Source organism: Lepisma saccharinum, chromosome 1 (genome assembly GCF_977018435.1).
Source record: "Lepisma saccharinum chromosome 1, izLepSacc3.1, whole genome shotgun sequence".
NCBI lineage: Eukaryota > Metazoa > Arthropoda > Insecta > Zygentoma > Lepismatidae > Lepisma > Lepisma saccharinum.
The window spans coordinates 84,582,220-84,608,862 of record NC_139229.1 but is presented as its reverse complement, the minus strand read 5'-3'; the positions used below and the strand labels follow the sequence as shown (position 1 = coordinate 84,608,862).

The 26,643-nt window shown below is 36.6% G+C and overlaps 1 protein-coding gene across 1 annotated transcript in view; it reads left to right on the top strand.

Moving 5' to 3' along the window:
- The first annotated feature begins 2,693 nt into the window (after positions 1–2,693).
- LOC145983926 (uncharacterized) overlaps positions 2,694–26,643 on the top strand; it is a 30,148-nt gene continuing 6,198 nt past the window's right edge. Inside the window, exons 1-12 of the mRNA XM_083117093.1 lie at positions 2,694–2,845; positions 4,750–4,837; positions 6,101–6,166; positions 7,101–7,199; positions 7,881–8,033; positions 8,282–8,314; positions 10,246–10,299; positions 12,026–12,221; positions 14,031–14,271; positions 17,765–17,978; positions 20,943–21,129; positions 23,242–23,482. Of these exons, the coding sequence (XP_082973219.1) occupies positions 4,772–4,837; positions 6,101–6,166; positions 7,101–7,199; positions 7,881–8,033; positions 8,282–8,314; positions 10,246–10,299; positions 12,026–12,221; positions 14,031–14,271; positions 17,765–17,978; positions 20,943–21,129; positions 23,242–23,482 (1,550 nt within the window). The 5' untranslated portion in view covers positions 2,694–2,845; positions 4,750–4,771. The remainder of the gene's footprint in view (positions 2,846–4,749; positions 4,838–6,100; positions 6,167–7,100; positions 7,200–7,880; positions 8,034–8,281; positions 8,315–10,245; positions 10,300–12,025; positions 12,222–14,030; positions 14,272–17,764; positions 17,979–20,942; positions 21,130–23,241; positions 23,483–26,643) is intronic.

Genomic DNA, 26,643 nt, shown 5'->3' with positions numbered 1-26,643 from the left:
AATTTCTGATGCTCTCGTACAGTATTTGAAATTTTGTGAAAACTTCAGACTCAGCAGAAATCGTAAAACTGTTTTTGGCACATTCTTTTGTCCTTGGAGCTAAAAGTTGGTGGCCCATTCAGTTTTCTTTGGCACTTCTAAAACACAGGAAAGTACAAAAATAGTAAGATTTTTTGTAAAATATTGCCTGGTTTTCTCTTCAGTAGACAAACATGATTTAAATACTTTCCGAGAGCCTTTGTGTGTGTGTATCAAGGTTAATTTGCTGTAAGTGCTATTGTTAAAGTCAAGTTTGTATTCGATGCAATTGTAATATAACATATACAGTGGAATCCCAATTTTATGTTCCAGATTTTTCATTTTCCTGCAATTTGAGATTTTTTCACCTTGGTCCCCTAAAGAACGTAAAATCGAGGTTCTACTGTATACACAAATTCAGTGTCAAACCAGGCAAAATGTGTTTCTTGCCATTATTCAATGCAATTAATTTACTACAAGGAAAAGTCAAATGAAAACATTAATTTGTTATTTGTTTTTTATCTAGTAGATTTCTGCATGTAAAATTGCATAAGTTCGCTACATTTAGCGTAGACCCATTGCTGATTGACATATATTTTCTCAAATCTGACTTAGTACCTGTATACCTCAAGAAGAAGAATATTTGGAATCTTATGTGCAGTCACTTGTGAGCCACCGCGAAGGTCTTTCCACCTGTCTGTGTGCGAACTTCCTCCTCTATTTGTAAACTTGCTGGCGTGGTAAGCATGCATAGCAACTTTCTCAAGATCTATCAGAACTTTTGAAAAGAGGATGATTCATCTTACGAAAGTGGTGATAGAGACATTGAATTTTCATTTGCCGTAGAATGTCTATAAGTTTTAGGCTTCTACAGGGTAAAAAACCACTGTTCTTCGCTGGTGCATGTGTATACAGGAGGCGCCATCTTGAAAATTACAAAAATGGTGTTGTGAAGCTCACTTGGTCAGTGTTGCAACCTTGAGGTCATTTTGTGAAAATCAGTCAATACCTCGTGTTGAGCTGTTTACAGTCTGTCCTGGAGTTTTTGTTTTAAGGTTTTTATTTGACTTTCCCCAGTAATTAATGAAATTATAATATTAAGCTATATTATGTTTATGTAAAAAAAAAAAAAAAAAAAAATTCCCACCACATTTCATTCATGGCACAACAGGCTTGCCAAACGGTTCTTTGCTGGTCTGTGTCTCAAGTGTCATCACTGTAATTATCTGACTTTCCAGAGCAGTCTGCTACTTCTTTTTCAAATGCCACCCCAATTATTCCAATGATACTGAGTCAGCACTGAAGTGTCAGACCCTCTCCTCTCCCTGAAACTAGTCTTGCCAGCCACTAGCCGAAACCCCTTTCCTATTACATAGGAAAGTAAAATATTTGCTTAATGTTATGATGTTTCAATTCCATACTTGTTCTGTTGTAAATTTTGCCCAATGTTTAAACATAGGATTGGGACGTGTTCTAAAGGATGGCTTTAGAAATAACAATTTCTTTCAGTTATGCTTTTTACGTAAGAAATAACTTTAATTGGCCTAGTACAAATTGCTTTTTTTTAGTTATGTTTTTCAGCATACTTCCATGTCTACAGAAAGATCACTAGTGTAGAGTATAAAAATGAGTCTTCCGTTAGCATGTAATGTGAGAGAGGTCAATTAATGATGCAATTTCCTGAAGAAATCAGAACAATAAATTTTATTATTTTGCTCTATTTTCCAGCAGTTTAACCCCACCAGCAATTTTAAAAATAATATAATAAAAACCTGACTGGTCTCTGGAAACAGCAAGTCTTATCTATTTAGATTCCTTCAAAAATCTTATTTCCAGTATTAATCCTGCATTGTGAAGAACATTGTAGAGCTTCTTGAACATGAAGCAGTAGCAGGCTCCAGTCTGGAAACTGAAAACAAGAGTGATTATAGCAAATGTGCTTTTCTCAAAATACTCGCTAAAAATATTCAGAAATTCTTGTGAAGGAATGCACTGCTTCATTAACGAGAAAATTCCAGTTTCTATCCAGGAGCAAAAATTTTAGAGAAATATATATTTTTAAGTAATGATTGTGATCAAGCTGTTGCAGTTCTGTTGTATCTAAAACTCATCGTCGTATGAGAACAGTAGGAATTGACTCCAGAAATGTGGTTTTAGGTTATGTTTAAAATACCTCCTCTGAAGAGCTCAGTTTGTAATCCTTGGCAGAAATGTGGAGTCACATATCTCCAATTTACTGACTTTTTTTTTTAAGTCTGACATATTCCTAAGAATACATTATTTTCTCTCTCCTAAAAATTTTATAAATTGGAGTTAACATGTCTCTGGTTCTCATAGGACATAATGAAGGGTGTGAAAAACAGGATTTTCTTTGTAGAATATCAAAACAACAGAAATGTCTTTTTTCTAATGTCCTATCTGATATTTATATAAATAGCCTGTAATTGCTCCAATATATGTCATTGTTACTTTGAATATAAAATTTATGTACAGTTTCTTAAATAAATTTATAAATACAGACTTTTTTGTGTAAGACTCTGTTCTGGTTATAAGTATATTGCTCATCTACTGCAGGTACAAGAAAACATCCTAAATTAATTATTGCCATCTCCTGCATATAACTGCATTAAGCAATAATGGAGCCACAACAATCTAACTTTAATAGTTACACCTCAACTGCCATAGAAATTTGATCTGTATTTATAATCACCAGGTCAATATTTCGACTTAATCGTTCATGTTGTAATTTAATCTGTCGTTCCAGCAGACATACCAAAATTCTTCAATAACTCATTTGTTAAAATCAGATGTCTGTGTCACACACCAGGTAAGAGAAAATCTACATCTACTGTTCCTCTGGTGATCGTAACTTCCTAGATGTATCTACTCTCTCAACATGGTTGTGTTTGCACATGAAATGATTGAATGTTTGAGTACCATTACATAAATCAGAAGCAGGATCCTAACGGCAGGTTTGACTAGTGACAACTACTGCTATTCACAATATGCGATGATCGTTTATTTTATGCTTCAAATCTTTAATACTTTCAAGATCCTTGCTGCTATATATTGCAATGCAATCGCCTAATATTACCTTTGACACCTCCATCAGCACATCATATTTTGGGAACATTAGATTAATCGTGACTGGAGAGGTCTGAAGATGATGGTAGACAGGGGTGCCCAGCCCTCCAAAATGATGAACATCCATTTTTAAGCAAAATTCTATACACAAATTATTCAGGATATACAAAAATTTGCGGAAGATTTATTTATTTAATTAATTTATTTATTAAATTAAAACTACGTATTCGTCCTTTTACCACATATGCTTATTGGGATTGGATGTACGGTTGGTTACATGAAATCCCAACCATGGCATTATCTCCCCCATGAATCTTTGAATTGTGAGAGGCATACTACATAGTAGATAAAATGGGAATGGGGTTATCATGACATTCTTTGTTGTGCTGCAAATATGTTACCATAACAGTGGTATCCCTCCAGCTAAAAAAAAAAAAAAAACAAGAAAAACGTCCACTATCCCCAACTGTCTCATTGTCACCATGTTAAATCATAGGAGCATCATTTGGGAGTGTACAAAGTTTGACCTTCACCTCTCCCCACACATTTATATGCATATATTCCATTTTAGAATAAGCCACGTAGCTTTCCCTTCTTTGGGTAGAAATTTGCATAACCTTGACGTACCTCTTACTAAAAACGTACATGTACCATTTTTGGAGGTAGTGTGATCAGCACCATGATCTGCCAACATGCCTAGAATGTGGAAAATTTAGTTGCTATTGCCAACTGTCCCAGGCTCATCTCTGTTCAAAATTGTGTACAATGAACTAGGCACTATAATGAAGAGGCTTTCTTGGAATATCAGCCAGGCGATTTCCGGATAGGCTTCCTAGCTTTCAAGAGTTAACGGCACTCTCATCTTCGGGCATTGATTGATGTGTCAGAGGGAGTTTTTATGTATTTAGTGTGGGAGGAGTCTGGTGTAGGTGGCAGGCCAATAAAGTGTCATCTCTCCTACTGGGTCCAGTTCGAGCCCTGTGTTCCTATTGAGGTTCCCCCCCCCCCCCATGGATGGCTATTGCATCTCTGATGATGGTGGTTGTAAGGTCAATTCTGTGGTCCTCCTGGATGGAATGTTCTGCTAACCCTGATTTCTCAGGATACATCTGGCCTCCCCGATGGCGCAGTGGTAGCATCCTCACCTTGTAATCAAGGGGTCCCGGGTTCGATACCTGGTGGAGACACACAGTGGTTCGGATCACACTTTAAACTGTAGGTCCAGTCCCAATTAGCCTTACTGTGCATAAAGTGGACTTAAAACACCAAATCAATCCAATCAATCAGGATACATCTTTGTACTTCAATCCCTGATCATGAGTGTGACGTTAGCTCTTGAAAGCTAGGAAGCCTATCTGGAAATCACCTAGCTGATATCCCGAGAAAACCACTTCTTCATTCGCTTCTAGGATTATTAGGCACAAGTATCTGAGATCTAGGATTTCATGTATTTTCATTAAAGGTTGGGTTTATACCCTGCAATAATCCAGAAAAAAAATATAACTATGTATGTTGGGGAAATTTTCATTATGCCCTACCAAAGGGTGATGGTATTGATCAATTCAAGACAAGTCAGTTGATGGCTTGTTAAAAATGAATTGAAAATTACATTATTTGCATACAAGTGGTAATTTTTCTCCATTTCAGAAAGAAGTGAGTGAAAAGCATCATGGTGAAAAATAGCAGCAGCAGCAGCCAGTGTTCCTGTCCCATAGATGTGAAACCCCACAGCAAGGTAAAGAGATGTCTTTTAAGAATATTTTAGAAAGTAAAATAGGCCAAATGAGGAACTTTTGTGTATAAAAGAAGAGATAGAAATAGTGAATGGAGCAAGTGAGCAGAGTTTGTATCTGGTCAAGTGAATTTTTAATTTCAATCTCGCTGGAAGAAAAAGCAAGCAAAGAGTTGCAAACAATGAATATAAGGCTGAAATGTTTCTTCTATACCTTTGTTTATAGTGAAATAAGCAAAATAAGATGTCTACCAGTTTACTTTTCAGGTGAAAGTTGTGTTATTTAATAAAAGCCTTGCCTTTGACTAAAGCCAAAGTGTGTTTAACCTGTCGTTGGTTGACACGTTAGCTCTGCACTAACATTGAAATTTTATCTGTTGTAAAATGCTCTTTGAGATGCAGTCTAACTGTCTTTTGTTTTGTAATGGGTGTGAAAATATAATAGGGTGGTGTGTTCTCTTCTGTTATTAGGATCCTGTCAACACATTGTCAGATGTTAGTGTGACGCTCACATGTCGACCAACTATGGGACTGTTTTTTCTATTTTTTTGTTTTTGAGAATTATATTGTTTGGTGTTTTAGTGACTTTTTTCATGATAGACAATACTCCTATATTGCAATGGGTAATGGACGATACAGACTATGAAAGTGTACATGAGGAGCAGTGCTATATTCTTTATTCAGAAGATAGTGATGTGAAGCAGCCTGGCATAAGTGATCATAAGATTAACGGCGAAATATCAGCCGTCGAAAATGACCATTTAACTCAAAGAAATGTTCATGGGCCACAACAATGTGGTATATTCGCATTGAACAAAAATGATAATGAGAACCAAAAAAAGATGTACATAATTTTAAAAAATGGAGGTGTTAGCACTGTGCTAACATGTCGACCAACCCCGGGTTAAGTTCACTTTATATTCAGATAGACTAATCTGAGCTGGACCCAAAGCACTGAGCAATGTGCTTTCACCATGGAGCAAACCTGGAACCCTTTGATTACAAGTGACATTACCACTACACCATCGGGTAGACCTTTGATTACGGATGGGATTTTTAGTGTTGGCCTACATCTTGCCAACAACTAGAGAGTTATTTCTATTTTCAGATAGATTTATAATTATTCTCCTTGTAGTATTGAATGTAAAATACACGGCTTTTCTCAGAAAAGAAAGTAAAACTGTATTATGTACAAATAAAACTGTATTATGTACAAATGTAGTACTGTGTATTACTTGTTCTAATATTCAGGATATTTTCTTCCAGGCCGGAACCAAGAAGTCACGATCTAAAGATCCGCACAAAGCTGGAGGAAGAGCCAAGTCGAATTGGGTGAGTAATGTGCACCTTGATAATGAGAACTGGTTGCCTGTCTAATCTAGCAGTCAATACTTTTGTCTTTGATGTGAACGGTCCTTAGTTTAATTTCTTGTTGACGTTTATTTGAGAAGTTGTTGAAATATTGCCGAAAAAAATAATAAAATAGGTAAGAATTGTAACTCATTAGTTTAAAACATGAATTGCCCCACAATGTGCAGTCTAAGGCATCATGCTTTGGGTTCCAGCTACGGGACGCACGCTAGTTCGATTCTCCTGGGGGAAGCGTAATGACTTTTCTCCCGAGGTCTCAGCCTGTGTATGGGACCGGTGGCACCCATCATGAGGAAATTGGGGAGCTGCGAATGACTAGCGTAACCCAGTCACGGAAACCTACAATGATGATTGGGGGTTCATCATGCTGACCACACATCACCCGTACCTGGTTGGATGATCGCCCACGTCGGCAGGTAGTCAGTAGGTAGGCCTTATGGGCTGTTGCGCCACAGGCTATTATTATTAAAACATGAATTATGTTGTCACACGTTGCAAGTTATGCTTTGTTACATCTGAATTTCATTTTCAAAACCTTGCTTATGTTCTTTCCTGAACAGTGAAGAAAAATAACTTGTTACATTTGTTCACAATATGTGAAATTTAACTAAGACTTAGTTAGGAGAAAAGCATGTATGAATTTTTCAAATTGAAAAAGGTTTCCTACCTAGGTATGATTAACTGGGAATTGTAGTTTTCCTGGTGATGTGATTCAAGCAGGTGTTCTTGAGTTACCAGCCAGGTTAAATTGTTGTTAGCATCGAACGCTTCAAGTGCATGCCATGCTCGCTTTTTCAGGGAATCCCTGAGTTTGAATGATTAACACAGTTATTTTTTAATTTCTAACCATGTGCAGTGACAAACCTCAATTGGCAACATCCATTTCTACTTGCAGAAGGCTGATAGTCGAGAATACTGCACGACGAAAGATTGTTACAACCTGCAAAGTGGATGCTCTTGTGATGATGTTCCACCAACCACAAATGCAAGACAAGTAAGTAGACAATACGATGGATTAGTTTGTTTTTCTCAATGTTTACTGGTAATTTTACATTTTAATAATATAGCCATTTCTCTCAGGGAGATGGCTTTTATTTATATTGATCTGATAGCACTTCAAAGTGATACTCTCATTCCCACTGATTCTTGAATAATGTAACAATTTGAAGTTGCTCATAATATATTTATAATGTTACTAAAGTATGTAATCGATTAGGTGAATGAAATTACTCATATTTCTGACATCACCAGTGGCGTATTCGGAAAATTTGGCCTGGTTTACTGCAACAATTCATATTTATTGTATATATTTATTAGATAATAGAAATAAAACACAAATGCAGGCATGCAAGTAAAACAAAAAAACAGGAAGTCCAACAACTTCAAATTTTTCGATGATTTCTAAATATGTATATCGAAAAAGTAGGATACACAACCGCACATCACTCGACAAGGGTTCCGCTTTAAAATTTTCAGTGTCACATTTTAGATAATCAGAACACTAAAGGGGCATTCTACGAAAAATGATCCTACCCCTTAATGTGCATGGCCACTTATGTGTAATCATCATATGTGCAGCCAATGGAAAATGGCAACACAGAGTCAGTATTCAATATTGGATATAGTTGTAAGCATTAAGAAAATTGCACAATCAAATTTGATCTGTCTCTTGCAGAGCGAGTGTTATTGTGAAGAACCACGGCCTGCAGCAGATTATTGTGCACCTAGAACTTGCACCAACCAAGGTCCAACGGCAGAAGCAGTTTGCACTTGTGAAGACCAACCACCTATTTGTCCACAGGTGGTTGATTGCCAATGTATGCCAGAGGTAAGACCTTCAATTACAGTTTAAGTCATTGCCCTTCCATGTTTTAACTACAACAATTGGAGTTAATTTAATAGCTTAATGTTTGGATTAATCTTTATTTAAATGTTAATAAGTTTCTGTACACTGTTTCCAGCAGATTTTTCAAAGTAACTTACTTGCAACTTATTATGTACATAAATAACTTTCAAAATCAAATTATTGCAATATGCTTGAAATTTGTTACTTACTGGTGCATTTTTCTTTTGCAGCCTGTAGTGCCACAAGTGGAGAAACCACGTCTTGTAAGTATAATATCACAAAAAAATATATTTGCACTTATCGATATTGTAATTGCAATTCATGTTAGGAAAACATAAACTCACACAAATGGCTCTTGATAATTTCAATTAAACCTGTTTTAATTATACATTTTTTAAAAATCATAGAATGAATTTTATCTAGCTAAAGGTCCCGGGTTCGATCCCCGGCCGGTTCAAATCTGGGAACTTTTCTAACGATGGAAGCAGCCCCGGCACCCACCCAGCGTCGAATAACCTGGGTACCTGGGGGAAACCCTGGGGGGTAAAGGCGGTCAGGGGCATGATGCTAATCACATCACCCCCGCTCACGACCGGATCAAGAAAGTGTGGGGCGTTACCCCCACACCCCCTATACGCCTTCATGGCGTGGTGCTATGCACAGGGGAGCACTTTACCTTTTTATAAATTGTATTTTTATTCATTACAGACACTTTGCAGTTATTATCTTAATTGAATATCATTCATATTTCACTTTGCTTTTCAATCAAGTGTTATCACAATCTTTTTGCAAAATGATGTGAGGGATTGGAGGAAAGTCTAACTATATTCAGAGTCTAAAAACTTAATTGACTATAAACAAAATGTTTTTTCTACAATGCAAGCAATGTGTACATACAAGAAAAAAAGAGTTTTTCTTTAAAATGTGACATTATTATAGATTCTGAAAATTAGATCTGTCAGGAATTTCTACACCATTCCTTGAATATTCTTAATGGTTTAGAAGTGATATCACTACGAGCAGTAGAGTACGCAGGTAATTTTTTTCATAGGGGCTGGAATTTTAAAAGTGGAGATGCATAATTACCATTTTGAACTTTAGTTTTAAACATTCAAGACAAATGTGATAATAGGGGATCAGGAGTTTGCATTTACCATTTTGGTTTTTCCTGAGTTCTTTACAGTTTTCCTTTGAAAATTTATGATTTTCTCAAAATTTCAGAGGGTGCTGTAGCACTATCAGCCCCTCCCCCCTTGCATATCCCAGTGACCATGAGTCAGACTATTTTTACAAGGATATACTGATATAAAAGTTTAACCAATCAGCACAACATATTTTTTTTTTTAAAAAAGTGCATCAATATAAAATGGTAAATATTTAATTCAGAAACTCATGATAAAATCACTTTCTTAATACATATCTGTAACAATGGCGATCTTAAAATGAAGGTACATGACTTTTACTTTACATTCACTGTTCCGAGAGAACAGCTTGAATACTGATGTAGCATGTGACATCATCATAAGCCAGTCATAAGGCCTTGGCTGCCATGGCTGTTTCTGTCAAATACTGAAAGGTGATTTTTTTATGTATATAGTTTATTTTACTTCGCTTTTATGCCACTTTAAACTAATCACGAAGATGATTGATTGGTTTGGTGTTTATGCACAGTAAGGCTAATCGGAACTGGACCTACAGTTTAAAGTGGGATCCGAACCACTTTGTGCCTCCACCGGGTATCGAACCCAGGACCCCTTGATTACAAGGCAACGACGCAACCACTGCACCATCAGGGAGGCCCAATCGCGAAGATGAAGATGAGTGAGCGATATGATGAAATTGATTAAAGGATACTCACAAAGAACACCCATGCCTGGGATTCGAACCCAGGACCTACTGAAAGGTGAGTAATGGCTACAGATTTATTGCAACAGTCTGTAGTTGTGAACACAGTACAGCTGAGGAGAAATTATGAAATTTTGTTGTAATTTGTAGAAGCTTTTATTGACTCCTAAGATAGGATAATGGTTGGTGAGGGTTTTCTGATGGAATGTGGCACATCAATTAGTACCAGTCTATGTACTGTAATAAAAATATCCTGTGTTTATATCTAATCAATTTTTATTAGTTGCATACAATGAATATATATATATATATCCATTTCTTTTTCTTAAAAATATGCTTTCTTCTTCAGCCTTGTGCATGTATTAATGAGCCAGTCCCTGTGTGCGAGAAGGAACCTGCTCCGGTAAGTCATGACTAACTTCTGCTTTAAATTAGGTAAATGCAATGAATAGATAGAATAAAGAATAAAGGGGATACTGTTTACAGATTTACTTTTCAGTACGGCTGAGCTGATATTAATGCCGATACTCTCACCGACATCGATGCTTGATAAAATTGTAATAATTAAAGTTGTTCAAAATTTAGATTAATGCTAGTGTTTAAATATTACACTCTCATTATATGCCACATAGTGGTTGGATCCCACTTTAAACTGTAGGTCCAGTCTGGATTAGCCTTTCTGCACATCAAGTGGACTTAAAACAAAAACTAATTATATGCATCAATTTAGCAGGATTTTTGCTTTAAATATTTGAGAATTACATCAGAATATTAAATTACATGTTTAAAATCAGTGTTTCACACAAATTGGAGCAAAATTAAAAGAAACTTCGAATTTAGGATAATTACACTTTGCAAAATAGTCACAAGGCATTTTTGTGGAGTCTGTGAAAAACCAAAATATCAGTAAATAATTTCCAACCGATACTTTCCGATACTGATACATCGGTATCTGTATCAGCTCAGCCCTACTTTTGAGTAATTCCAATATGCGATACCAATGAACCTCGATATTTATAACAGTGATTTGTTTAAGGCATAATTAACAGTGAAAGAGGGATCCCATAGAGAGTGACATGTTATACATTATTTAGAAAAGTAGCCTAAAGAACAATACGTGAAGTGGATTCTTGAAAAGTGGTGGAAATGAAATCGTTCTTATATCAGTACAATGTAAGGATGGGCCGATATGAAATTTTGGCCGATACCGATAAAGTAACGATATAAAATTTACCGATACCGATAACCGATATTCTACCGATCCGATATAAAATTGAAATGATCCTTGAAGAACCTGAAAGGTTCATTGACCTCCTTAATAAATGTGTGTTTCAAGGTGACTGCAGTGAAAAAGAAATTGAATATTTAGATATTTACTTTTTTAGAAAGTAGGGCATGGAGATTATCCATAAAAATTACAACAAAATGGCAGAATCGATATATCGGATCGGTAAAATAATCGGTAATTTTACCGATAAACCGATATGCCTATATCGGCCGATACCAATAGAGTACCGATTGATCGGTCCCATCCCTAGTACATAAGGAATGTGAAAGGAAATTTTGTGCAGAAACCACTACACAATCACAAATACATACATGACATTTTCTTAAAAGTTTGCATTAATGTTATAAAGTAGGGGACTCCACCAGTGCTAGTTCTTGATCATTCTAACAATTTAAAATTCAATCCAGGGTAAAATTGTTAAGACTTAGTATTTTCAATCAAGTTATGTATGTAACTAAAGCAGCTTTTCAATGGTTTGTAGCATTACACAAAATAAGGCTTCAATGAGAAAAGTTGTTCACCTTGGTGTTCTCTTCAAAAGCTGTCAGTGCTGCATAAAAACACCCTAAGCTTGCACACAATATTTTACCATTCATTTACGTAATTATTGGGATACTATATATAACATCAATGGAAGCCCAATTTTTTAATTTTTTTAGCAATATGTTTCGCTACCCAATTCAATTATGGATTTTTTAATACTTCCACATAAGATCATGGACTCTGCATTTAAAATGGCATGTATCTGTGGTTTATACTGGAGATAATACTATCATCTACTGGTGAATTGGCATCAGATTGAAAATCTCAGTTGAGGTATAATGTACTGTTCTTTCCCCAGGATGAATACATGCATCCGCAGTGGCAGGTGGCCGAGAGGGCCTTACCAATCCGTCCCCCTCCAACCAAGCACCTGGGAGATGGACCAATGCAGTCGACGACAACCCAAAAGGCTGATTACTGCAAGAAGCCTCTCATAAGGATGACTCCCTACCACCCAGATGACAATCTGCAAACAAGCAATGCTCGAATGACAGGTAAGAACTAATGTTTATATTTGAATGATACGATGTATAAAAGATGAAACCTCTATCATGAATAGGACTGAGCCGATACCGATGTATACTAATCTAATTATCCTAGAAATTATGCAAAATTCAAACATTTTTATTTTGCAACAATTTTGGACGAAAGACTATTTTAAACATTTTAACATCTATTTTAATATCCTGATTTAATTCTTCATCATAAAGCAAATTTCTTTGTAAATTGATGCATATAATTGGGAGAAGAATATTTACACACAAATATTGGTCAATATTTTGAATAAATTTTAATTATTGCAATTTTCAAGTATTGGTATCAGTGGCAATCAGGAAGAGTATTGGCATCAGTAATGGTTGAAAGTGGTATCGGCTCAGCCCTAGTTATGACGCTCAAAAGTACTGTAACTAGGCAGTAAAATGCTTGTTTCTTATCTGTATAAGTCAAGGCCTTGTTGTTGCTGGCAGGACTGGACTACAGCTTAAGTGGGGCATGAAACACTGAAATGTGCCCTCACTGGGAGTCAAAACATATTTTCTTCTTTGCTACTTGAAGATGCCAAGACAATGTTCTTATTCATTATAGAGATGTATGTTTTATCATGCAATTGTTACAATACTATTTGATCAGTCCCATACATAGAATCCCAAGGGCATGTACTGCAGCCTTAGTATTTTTTGCACTATGAGGACAACATAAAATTCAAAATGGAACAAAAATAGAAATAAGTGTCCTTTCAGTTTCTTTTTAATATTTCTTTAAAATTAAATATAGGGAGGGTGGGTTCAGTGCAACAAATCGCTGGTTTTTATGGCACTGTATCACTGTAACATCCATATGCGGTCATGAACAATAAATAGTAACCCGTGGCAGGGCCTTGGGCTATTTCCCAACTGCCAGGCTCCCTCCCACAATCCTACCTAGAGGTGTGGAGATCTTCAACTAGTAATGGGGTGACGTGGGGTCAGCATGTAGAACCCGCAACCGTTGTAGATTTCAGAGACCGGGTTATGCTACTCACTCGTAGCTCCCCAATTTCCCCACGATGGTGGGTTGCCACCGGTCCTATACACAGGCGGACTCAAACCCACGCCATCCCTCAGTTGGAGACCAAGATACAACACCTTAGACCACACGGCCATGAGGAATGTGGTCATGAAACAGTCACATATAAAGCTCATCAATTAGAAATGCCAGCAGGTTACGTCATATTCTTCTCGAATGTGCCAATTCTATTAGTATGTGCTAATTACTGTTCTCAGACAGATTTTTAACCTTCCCAACGATTTATCATCTATGTTGGGAGAAGAAGACTGTGCTTTACCAAATGTTTTTAGCTTTTTGAGTAGAGCTGGTCTCTTCCACTATCTCTAAGGTAGCCTCTCTACCTTTTTAATGTGTTGTGTTGTGTTTGTCCTCTGTGCAGATCCCTTTACAATCTTGCACTTTTAACCTTTCTCAAGGGGCTTTTTACACCCCTTTTTAAACTTCAAGGTAAGGGTTTTAGATGAAGGATTTTTCTTCACATGCTTAGAAGGGTGCAAAATAGCCATATATGCAGACGCATCCAAAAATTTTAACTCAACCTTTGGAAATTTTAACCTCATTGTTGTTTAGCTTGTTAGGCAAAGTTAAGAAATGAGTGTTCTTTCAGATTTTTATGAAAAAAATGTCTGGGGTTCAATATGGAGTCCAGTGGAACACACTCCCAGTTTTTATGACACTGTATTTGATGAATATATTTCTCACGGTTAAGCAGTGTGAGCAGGTCCAAATTATGACTTAATTCTTCAAATCCATAGGTGAAACAACAGCAGGTGTAGATTACCGAGGGCCTGACATGAAGAAGTTTGATCCATCCCAATCCTTTAAGCCAGATGTGAAGTACAAGAGACCAACCATAAGATTCAAAGGGGACACCACCCAAAAGATGGACTTTATCGAGTGGCCCACTCTACCCCAAGACACTCCGCCTTGGGCCCTTAAGAGACGATATGAGCCTCCAGATAAGGCAATGGACGGGAACACCATCTATAAGACAAGGTGAGGGTTGAGTGTTTCATTTTAACTAAAGCCAAGCCGAAAGTATTGGTAGAAATTTAATCATCAATAATGGTTTAGTCCAGATGTCCTATAGAGTTCGCAAAGATTCTGCACAACACTTTGGCAGATAAATGGATTTTGTGATTCAATTGTCAAATTATACATAATTTAAAGAAAAAACTGTTAGATTGATATGGTGCAGTTCCAATGCAAAACTTATATGAAGATCATTTCAAAAGAAGTGATTACGTGTCCATAACTGTCCACTTACATTACTGTGGAGGGCAAAGTTACGGCATTCCTTCGTAATAGTCTCCGGCTGAGTGTAGTACATGTTACCAAATTGCTGGCAATTTTATCAGGCTATCAGTGGAACTGTTTGCATATCAGTGAGAGACCACCATACAGCTGGCACTGTCATCGATGGTCTTAAATGGATGTCCCCGTAGTTGATCTTTTAGCTTCCAAACCAGGTCATAGCCACAAGGGTTCATATCCAGACTTTGGGGGGAGAGGGTGCTCTACTGTCGGATTAAAAATTAGAGATACTGGAATTTAGACTGCAATAAAAAATTAACCAGTAGACCTACATAAAAACGAGTTCCATCAAAATTTAACTTATTCAATTCTGCATTAATCTATGCTAACCAATTTTTTTCGAGTATGCCCTATATTTTTTTATCGTCATGAGAACAAAAGAAAAAAGCATTTTTTAGGTTTGCAAATGATCGCTCTCTCTGAAATTCCATAAATAAAAAACTGGTGGTCTGATTGTGATGGAATTTTAGTAGGCAGAAAGGTTTTAAATTTAAACACAATTCTTAATTTTCAGATTTTTAAAATTTGAAAAAAAACCGTTATCATCAATTTTGCGAAACAACTTTTTCTTAGTATTGGTTAGTCCTACAAATACATTATTGGTCTTGTTTTGAAGCTCTTTGCATCTGTTTTCAAAACCGATTTTTATTCAAGGGAGCAAAGATATTCGTGGAACGTAGCAACACCACACACAGCAATATCATTTGAACCGTGAAAAACGGCAGGTTGGCACTCCGTGAGGTGTTCCCATGTTCCACATACATCTTTGCTCCCTTGAATAAAAATCTATATAAAATCAGTTTTGCAATGTGAATTGTTGATGGAACTTGTTTTTATGTATGTCTATTGGTTAATTTTTAATTGGAATCCAAACTCGAGTATCCATAATTTTTAGGGGCATGCATATTTCGTTTTTGACGAAAAAACGAAATTTGAAAAAACACATTGTAGTGTTAATTTTTCATGTTTTTGAAAGGTGTGAGGTGCATTTTGTGACCATATTTTGTCACGAAATAATGCGAAATGAACTGCAAAAAGCGAAATTAACTCTTAAACACAAAATTCAGGGTTTATTCACCGACGCGACACCTTCCGAGGTCTGAATTATCCTGAGAGTTATGCAATTCCCGGAAAATTGATTAATTCTGCTGTTAATATTGGAGAAGCAAAAATGGACTCCTTTACACAGAAATAAACTTAATAGTCTGATAACTACATAAATGTGCTATTAGAAGTGAAATGTTAATTCTGTGGAATAAGTGTAGTTTTTAAATCAAATTTAGGATTATTTTCACAATTTTAAAACCAATATGTCTTTTTATATACCACTTTTCATCCATTTTTTCACCGCTATAACACCGATATTTTATTTTATTTACCGCTTTTGAACCCGAAATTGACTCAGTTTTTGTACCGAAATTTTGCCTTTTTATTTACCAAAAATATGTGCCTCTAATAATTTTTAATCTGGCAGTAGTACTTTCCAACTGCAGTTGCCCCACTAATTTAACAGCATGCCATCTTCCATTGTCATGCAGCACTATTGGGTGTCTTGCCAGAAGTGTTGGTTGTTTCTGATGTATTGCCAGATGAAGATGATTCTCCAATAAGTTACTGTTCATGGTAGATTCCTTCAGCAATGTGCGACAAAGTAGGAAACCCTAAAAAACACGTAACAATAAGCATGACCTTATGTTGCAGGGTGCTTGTTGGAACTTTTGCAGTCTTTGTATCTGCTGATTGGGTTTTCCTCTCTGGCTTGCAACTTCATGTGCATGCCTTGTCTACTGCCACTATTCGATGTCTTTCCGCATCCTCTCTGTAGCATGCCAAATGAATCCTTGCAAGGTCATATCTTCGGACATTAGTCAATTTGTAAGACACCCATCTGCTTGCCACTTAATGCATCTTCGGTTCACTTGTCAGGATCCTGAACTCCAATGTGGGAGAAATATCCATTTCACTTGTTAATTTCTTACGCTTTCACCAGCAATCTTTCCTCGGAAGTGTCTCCACTTGGCTGACATGGTACTAACAGGATGACCAGTACTGGTACTTGGAACAGGTTTTATGAGGCACTGAAAACCACAAAAAACACACTGGATATGGAAGTGCTTCATCACTACAAGCTTTCACAAGTTCTCTGTGATACATTTCTTCCATATGCAACTCTTATGGAATTTGTCTTAGTAAAAGAACGATTTATATTTAAAAATTACACTGTTGAAGACAATATGGCAGCAAGACACAGTATGGTTAATGTTATATTATCTTGACGAAGCCAGAAACATGAAAACAAGCTTTAAAAAAGCAGAACCATGGGAAAAGATTATGTTATGTACATGCAAGGGAAAAGGAACTTCTCACATGTAAAAGAATGCCTTAAAATCCACTTACTTTGGAAATGAACACTAACTATCATCCTACGGATCTTATTTTCCACATTTAGATAAAATAAGGAAAAATAAACTTAAATGTACATAAACATACAAAGGGCATTCAAGTCAAACAGAGATTCGATTTTTCAGAATAACAGAAAGCATTTGGACAATTGTTTGCACCATCCAAATGTTTTTCTATGGCCAAGAGTCCCATCACGGTGCTGTGCTTGAAGTTGTCAATGGATTTCAATTCTTTCGTGTCTTCATTCACAAGATATTTAACAACATGCTCGCTGTTCCACATTTACGCAGGTAACCCCATTCAGTAATAGAAGGCATCTCTTTCTTTCATGTGTTCTATTATTCTGAAAAATCCAATCTCCAGGTTGGACTTAAACAACCCTCGTATATATCCCAATACTGAAAAATGCCAGCTTACCTAAGCACTGGAACAGATTCCCAATTTGTGGATAGAATGTGGACAAAAATGTATGCTCAACTCAGGATTATAGAAAGAATATTATATTATGTGCTAAGTATAAAGTAACTATGGACAACCTGAAGAATACTCTGTGGATAGAACAATTACAGGTCCAAAAACATACTAAAGATATTGTTAATATTCTGAAGTATGAATTGAAGAAGTGTGCATTTCATTAATCCAAGTTGGACTAGTGAAACACAAGTTGCACAAAACAAAAATAAACCCAAAGAAACAAGGATTTGGAAAATTATATTAAACTACTATCGTGTACGATATGTCTGTCCCTTCAAAAGTTTTTCTTCATGTTCAGTTACCGTGGACCGTGTATGTGTGACAAGGCTGAACCCTTCCGTCAAAAAGATTCCGGAGACATAATTGGAGGTGGAAGAGGATTTGACAGCAACACTATATACCGAGACAGCTACGTGCCGGCTGACTTGAGTCAAGTTCGCCAGCAGCCATTCAGGCGCAAAGACAATATCCAGCGTTCCGATGCAAATTTCGCAGAAGACACCACTCACCAAGTAAGCTAATAGTGAAAAACAAGTACTTTCGAATTAGAATTTGCATATTGTGTGGATTGTTACTGTACCTTTAGTATTACGTAAAAGTATGAATAGAGGCTTTCCTAATAATGTAACCCATACAAATTAGATCCAAGTTTGTATCAAAGACTTTTGACAATTGACATGGGCCTATATTGGCCCATAGAAATAGAGTACCGATTAATCTGTCCCATGCCTAGCACAAACATTCAACTTATAACTGCACCAAATGGATAAGGGTTGACTTTGATTCAGTATTGAACATTTTAAAAGTAACAATCACAAATAAAAAGAAGTCTCGATATATATGACACAAAAATGGAACCACATATTGTTAATGGTTTACAAATTTCTTCACATCACGGATTGAAGGATTAACATCAGAAGGTGATCAAATCTATATCTTGAGACTCATGAGAAATTTGTAAAACAGAAATACAGCGTTTTAATTTGTTTTTACAGTGATCAAAGTGAAAATTCCTAGCCAATTTTAGGAATAAGAGGGGAGGGTATGCTTGTATTGGATCAATATGGTGAGGGAATGCTTTATGAACCCCAGCCCACTTCGAACACTGGGTTTGTGTACATCTTGGTTATATACAAATTCTGTTTATACCAGTGGCGTAGCATTATAGTACGCCCGGCGTTCCCAGATTTAAAATTTCAAAAATGCTTAAATGCTGTGATTATAAAGTAAAACGTGACTAATTTCATATATGTTTGACCTTCATGGCATTATAATGGCTATTTTTCGCGATCCGCTTGCAACGCTTCACTCTCAACACTCGTTCTAGCATCTCTTTCCAATGCCTTTCCCGGCCGGACGCCGAGCAGGTTCGGCGTACAGGACTCCTATATTCCTTGCTGTCTTTATGGAGGGAAAGCTTCCATTTCTACAGCACGCGCGTAAATGGGCTCTCTTACGCCAGCGTACGAGAGGTCTACCGTGATTGGTTCATGTGACCCTTCCTGCCTTCTGAAGCAGACGACAGCGGCAGAATTCCTACCCGGTTCTTCGCTCTAAGCGCTCATGCAACTCGTGCTATGTGATGCTACAATACGCAATATTGACTGACGTAACTTTACCAATCTCGAATATACTGCTTCTTAATGGCCACTGCATTGTATATTTTTTTATCGCACGAACAGCGATGTGTATTAGAAACTAAAAGATCAACACAGTTTTTGTCAAATAAGTTGAAGTCCTCGTGATAGAAATTCAGCCTGTGGCTGCTCTACCACTTAACCTGCAAAACTATTATTTTTTTATTGTATTTTTTCGTTATTATCTAACTACTTAATATTGTGTGAATGGAAATGTTTAGCATTCATTTGAAAACTCTTAACATCGAATGGTCTCTGAAGAAAATTATTTTAAAATGTTTATCAGCATTCTCAAGATGTAATAAACAGTGGTCTGAATTACTAATCGGCACTGTTACGTCAGTAGAGTGTAGATATTTGGATCATCCACTCTGCTTTTCACAGAGGTCCCTGGTTCGAATCCCAGCGTGAGCACGGGTGTTCTTTGTCAGTGTCCCTTCATCAATATCATCACTCATATTCATATTCGCAATTAACCAAAAGTGGTAGAAAAGCGAAGTAAAATAAACCAAATCAATCAGTAGTTGGATCGCCCACAACAATGACGTCTACTGTTGTGCAGAGGCGCTTGTGATTCAGGTAGGTTTTTAATGACTTGCGTCATGCAGAAAGATATAAAAAAAGGTATAGAACACCAGAGTTCAAAACATCTGTGGCATCTAATTTTCTAGCTAAAACATGCAATGATGATGTTTTATTGAAAACCCAGCTTACTTCAGGCAAATAATACCTGTGGCGACTAATACCATAAGTAAATTATTAAGCAAGAAAGGGCCGACTCTCGGACTTGGCGTTCCCACCCGAAATGTCCATGCTACGCCACTGGTTTATACATATATAGATTATAAGACCATCTAATCTGTGATTAGACAGTACCCAGTGGCAAATTATGCTATTTACAGGACATGGTATAATAGTCCCATTTATAATTACTAGAGGGCACATGTTTTTGGTAAATAAAAAAGCAAAATTTAGGTACAAAAAAAGTCAATTTTGGATTCAAAAGTGGTAAATAAAATAAAATTTTGGTGTTATAGAGGTGAAAAATCTGATCAAAAGTGGTATATAAAAATACATTTTGGTTTTAAAATTGTGAATATAATCCTAAATTTGATTTAAAAACTGCACTTATTACACAAAATAAACATATCGCTTCTAATAGTACATTTATGTATTTACCAAGTTTATTCCTGTATAAAAGGGTCAATTTTTGCTTCTCAAATATTTACAGCAGAATTAACCAATTTTCTGTGAATTGCATAACTCGCAGGATAATTCAAATCTCGGAATATGTTGCATCGGCCAATAGACTCTATTTTGTGTTTAAGAGTTTCTCCCATTTTGTAGTTCATTTCGTGACAAAATAGAAAAATGCACCCACCTCACACCTTTCAGAAACATGAAAAATGAACATTACTGCATGTTATTTCACATTTCATATTTTCGTAAAAAAACAATATGTGCATGCCTCTAGTAATTATGACAGATTCTACAAATATTACAAAATCAGCATTAATTTAAATGCAATTAGTAAAAAGTGAAAAAAAAATGTCACATCTAGCTTGAAGACAACCAAACTCAAAATAATGTTAGAATTAGGTAGATGAAAATGTGCCAAAGTATTTTAAATGCCTGCCAAATATGTACCTTTCATCATAAAACATCTATTAAGAATACATAATTACAATGTGGTTCCACACTACAACATTATCCCGTACATCTCTAACTTCCCTTCTGAATCACAGTTTCTGTAAATAGGGAACATTCAGGAGACCTGAGGAAAAATAAAAAGATGAAACAATCCTTATTTCTCAGTACACAAAGCTTCTTCTGTTCTAGGTGGACTATCGCCCTTGGCAGGCAGAAAAGACCAACCCAATCTATCCGCCGGTGACGAAGCACCTGGGTGATGGCCCTATGGCTAACACCACAACACAAAAGGCTGATTATGGGCCGAAGCCAATACAGAGGAATCCTCAGTATATCCCAGATGACAATCTCCAAACTAGCAATGCACGTTTTGCAGGTGAGTAATTGCTAGTTATCAAGTTCGATGAAACTGTAACTAGAGAAAATGTATGTTTGTTTTCTTTAAGCCCATTTTACGCACAGAAAGGCTAATGGGGACTGGACTTACAGCTTCATCAATATCGAACCAGACCCCCCTTGATTACAAGGCAACAAGATTCATGTATAGTCAAAGTTGGGAGGTGATTCAAAAAAAAAAGGAATGCATTATGCAAGTTGTTACTTTGCTATACAATATAGAGATAAGGAATTTAAACTAATGCATACATAATACAAACATTCCCCCCCCCCCCTCACTGCACATCACTATCAGTTACGAGGCTAGTGGTTGATAAGTGAAACTACCATTCTGAATTTAGCAAAGTAAAAAGAGTAAAGTAATGACTGTCCCTTTTAAAAAGTAATGTGATGATCGTTACTGTTAAAAAATAATGTGTTGCAATTAGTGGTATAACCTCAGTTATGTTATAACACAGCATTGCGTTACTTTCCAATTCTGTGTAGTTAATTCAAATGTCAAGCTAATAAAAAAAAAAAACAACTTAGCCACTATTCTTGAATACGAAATAACCGATGAACATAAATTGTAACGATTATACTGGTAAACACACATTTTATTGCCAACGAAATTATGGTCATTTTAGAGTATCTTTGCCATTGTGATTTCAAATATGAAATCAGTTTTTTCTAAATTGGCTCTTATTTTTGAGTAATGGCTGTCCTTTAAAAAACATAAAAAAAGCATGAGATCTCATTGTTAATCACTCTTAATGATGAGAAAAACATTGTTTCTGAGATTTTCTTGTGTGTAGGGTGTCGGAACAATGACCTTGAAGATCCCAGCAATAATCTGCCACACTAGCAACAATAGGGTACCAAAACTGGGACAGCGGAGGGGGCAGGTGCAAGGACAGTTTAGTCTCTTAGTAGACACGGCTTATCATTAAGAGATCATAGTGCAGAGGCAAAAAGTGGGTGGGAAATGTCCTCCACACCCTTTCTAATGGCCACCATTGATCTATTTTCTCGTATCTGTCCCATCTGCTTTGAAATATTTCCTCCATTATCTCCTTTATATCTGGGTGGGACCTCTCCCCTTGCTTCGATTAAAATCACCAAGATTATCTGGAAAACTGTCAAAGTGGATTTGGAAGAAATTTATATTTATGCTGATATTAATTACAAAATATTTGAAGTTTGTGAGCAAGTTTTGCATCAGTTCTTCACAGTTTTCGTGTTTGTGATTCCCGAAGAAGTAATTGACAACTTGACAACTCAGACATAACTGAATCATGTAGAAGCTTCAATATCATTCTTAAAATCTGAGAGATTTGCATCATTAATGAGTTTACGAGTTTGAGACCCATCAAAGATCACCATTTTTAGTATCTCAATGCTCAGTTCATGAAAGGATCTCTGGATGTAATGAAACACTCGCCACTTTTATCCAAGACTTAAGAAACTACTTCAATATGCAAGATATGCTTCCGTTACAAAGTTAGTGACGGTTTTCTTTGTTTCTGCAGAGAATATTCACCACAAATGCAGCACAATCAATCAGAACCATTTACGTGGCCTGCTCATCAAGAACGCATGTTTCATTCCCCTCAACAATAGAAATAAAACTCAAAAATAAAAGAAAAAACGAACTTTTAATAAATATATTCTATGCAATGGATGGGCTAGAGAAATATTTTTATATTCTAAAATAAAAGCCATGCCCTATTTCATGTCGACACCTGTAGCTCTTATTGAGTTAAACTTAAAATCGAAGGATATCAAGTATTTCAAGAACTAGAGCCAACTTTTCAAAACTGTTATTATTTTCAGATTCAGCACAACAAAAATACCATAAATTCGTTCAAAAATCTTTGGCAACTAAAAAAAAAATATTTTTTTTGTAGACCTGTGTTATTGTTTTGAATTGGTATTTGAAAAAAAAAATTGTTTTTATGTTTATGGGCAAAATTCACACTTAATATACATTGCTCCCAGTAGCAAAATAATTCCCACAATTCATTGATATGGTCTCTCATGTCTGCTTTATATCCCTCTTTGTAACCATGCCAGTAACGAGAATAAGTTCTAAGTTCTGATTTCCACTGTTTAGGTGAAACAACAGCTGGTGTAGATTACCGAGGGCCTGACATGAAGAAGTTTGATCCATCCCAGTCCTTCAAGCCAGACGTGCGCTATAAGTCTCCAACCATAAGATTCAAAGGGGACACCACACAGAAGACAGACTTCATCGAGTGGCCCACTCTACCCCAAGACACTCCACCGTGGGCCCTTAAGAGGCAGTATGAGCCTCCAGATAGAGCCATGGAAGGGAACACGATATACAAGTCAAGGTGAGATCCAGTATGCAGAGACCCTTAATGTTACACAGAGAAGTGCATGCTACAGTGATAAAGTGAATCAGCAGTTTCTGTGTGTGGTCGCATACGATACCTAGTGGTACATCAGTACTATTGCACAGAATGTGACTTTTTCAGGGGGTGATGGATGATAGTGTGAGTCATGTTGCAAGATTGAGTCCAAGCAATCTTCTCATGTGGTTTTGCCTTATGTGATAACATTGGGTTTTCCTCTGCAAGGGGTAAGTTTTAAAACTGTGACAGCAGTCACAAAATCAAATTATGTGTGTAGTACATCAATGTCAAGATGAGATTTTGGAGAATACGTCTACATGTAACACATACTTTACAGATGAGAATGTAAGGAATAGAGGGAATTCTCCTAACAGTGTCTAATCTGGAATCGCAGCCAATGGGCTTCCAGCAGCCAATGTCACGTGAGGCTGCAGGTTTCCCTTCATCCATAGCAGCAGTGTAACTGCACCCGAGATCGGCTGAGCTTTGGACTGGCTTCGGCTATGCTTGGAACTGGAATGTCTAGATGTTCTTTAAAAATGCATGATTTTCTTACCCCAGTTATTCTTTACCTTATACTCTGTAAGGTATGTGTGATACTCATCTCTACATGGATGTACTTACTATACACACAGCAATTTTGTTTCATAACTGCTGTTACAGTCATTAAAGCTAACCCTTCCAATTGAAAATTCAATGCTTTTAACTAAGAGAAAAACACGTGTCACATTTGTTTGGATTCAAATAGTGCCCTGTTGTCTGCTGTGACTTCACCACTAATGTTACATAGGTGGAACAGATGTAAGAAATTTGGGCATATGATCTGTAAATACGAGGGTCATTTTCCTTGAAGTGGCAAAAATATTTGGTATGTAAAAAAACACGAAAGTGACTGACCTGGAAGTGTTATAATCCCTTGATATAATCTGCTGCTGTAAGAACATCTGGCAGGTGGCATATATTGCTGAGTGCATCATTTTGTGATAGCATGCGAAGCTATGCCAGAAATAATGCTGTGGATGTCAGAAGTGTTTTCCTTGTAGTGGTTCTTTCATTCTTGGAAATAATTTGTAGTCGCATGGACTCATACTTGCTGGTGAGTAAGGGGGTGTGCTCTAGCAGCTCCAAACTCCACTTCTGCAGTAAGTTCTTCACGTCAAGTGATGTATGGCACATGGCATTGTCATGGAAGACAATGGGTAACGATTTTCGTGATTGGAGCAGATATGGTCTCTTTCACCTAACAGCAGGCACAGGTAATATTCCAGGTAATGAACATATTAGGCAGCATAAATGTTGTCGCTTGTGGAACAATGCACGCAAGAATAACCCTTTGGTAGTCATATGCCAGCATGATCACCACCTTCACATTTACAGGCTCTTGGTTTTTTTCTTTTTGTTTGACCCATACAAAAGGACCAATTGAACTTAATGTAAAATAGTCATTTGTAGAGCTGAGCCAATACCACCATTTGCAGATACCATGACCGATGCCGATACTTGTATAATTTCAGTACAAACTAACAAAGGCTAGTTACAGAGTCATACTAACTCGTCACATCACTAGGCACGTATTTAGAAATATATAATTTGGGGGAGCCATTCCGAGCTAAGTGACTCAGAAATATAATAATAAAAGTGTTTCTATTTAATACATTAATATAATTATTTGTAATAACATGAAAATTAATTAATTAGTACTTGATTTCTCAGATGCGTATGGAGTATTATTGTATGCAACCACAGAATAAGAAACTGAGGAAAGACAACTTTAATACTTATTTTGTTCTTTCTATCTCTACTAAAAAATATTCTTATTACATAAATAGTAAAAAGATGCTATAAAATCAGAGATAAAACAGCAAATATTCATCATCTGGCTTATGTATCGTTAAGACTGCTAAAATTTGTGTAAAAACAACAGTCATGGCAAGGAAAATGTATGTCAAAGAAGTAAAAAAAATAAAAGAATATTTATTGAATAACAAAAAGGATGATGGTACGTCAATTTGATGAAAAGTAAAATTCCTGATAAATATTTTATGTACATTATTATAAATCTTTAGAGGGGCCCCTCCGATGGTGTCGCAGTCTCCTTGTAATCAATCAATAGATCGCGGGTTCGATACTCAGTGAGGGCACTTAGTGGTACGGGTCCCACTTTAAAATGTAGGTCGTCCCGATTAGCTTATCTTTCTTAGTACTGTCATTCAAAGCCATACGTTCTCAATCTAATCTCCGCAGAAATTATTGATTGATTGACTTGCTTTATTTTACTTAGCTTTTTGTGCCACTTTTGGCTAATTTGCAAAGATGGGGATGAGTGATGAAATCCATGCCCAGGTCAGGATTCGAATCCAGACGTCGTAGAGCGATGTGCTAACCACTCCGCTTTCAGCGGAAATAAATAGCCATCATTGGCCGATACCGACAGTCACAGGAAAGACAGAGTGAAGAGGATAAGTATAAATTGCTGATTCCCCTTCGCACTTGAATGTAGATAATACAAAGCTAATTTCAGTGACCTTCATCCCTCTTTTCCAAGAACTCTGCAACTACCTGACCTGGCATTAGTGCAGCGGGGGGTTAAAAACATCCACCTATCTTACCACCACGAGCTTTAACCTTTAAACAGCAGAGCCGGTTTTCGAAAGTAACCCCTTTCTCACTGCGGCCTTTGCATGCAATTTTTAAATTTTTACACTTATTTCAGAAAAACGTTATATCTCGGAGACTATTTGAGCAATCTACTTCGGATAACTTGTGTTTGAAAGCAAAAACATCGGAGCACGCGACCGCGTACAATTCAGAAAGCCCAAGTGAGAAAAACGGGGTTGGGAGGGGCCAAGTCCCCAAATTTCCCGTTATTTTGGAAAAAGGGTGCAAACTTTTGCATTGTTTTCAAAGAATAGACCTTTGGCAACAAAGGGAAACTTCTTTCAAGTCTCTAGTCCTCATACAGGCTGAAGTATGATGCAATATGTACAATCCTGTATTTTGGCTAAAAATAGCTAATTTGCATATTAGAGTTTTCTTCCACATGACATTTCAAAGTCTTATCTCAACATCTGTCAGTGTTTACAACCTTGCATACAAGTATGAAGGTCCTAAAAGCACGTGAATGTTGTAATCAGCACCAT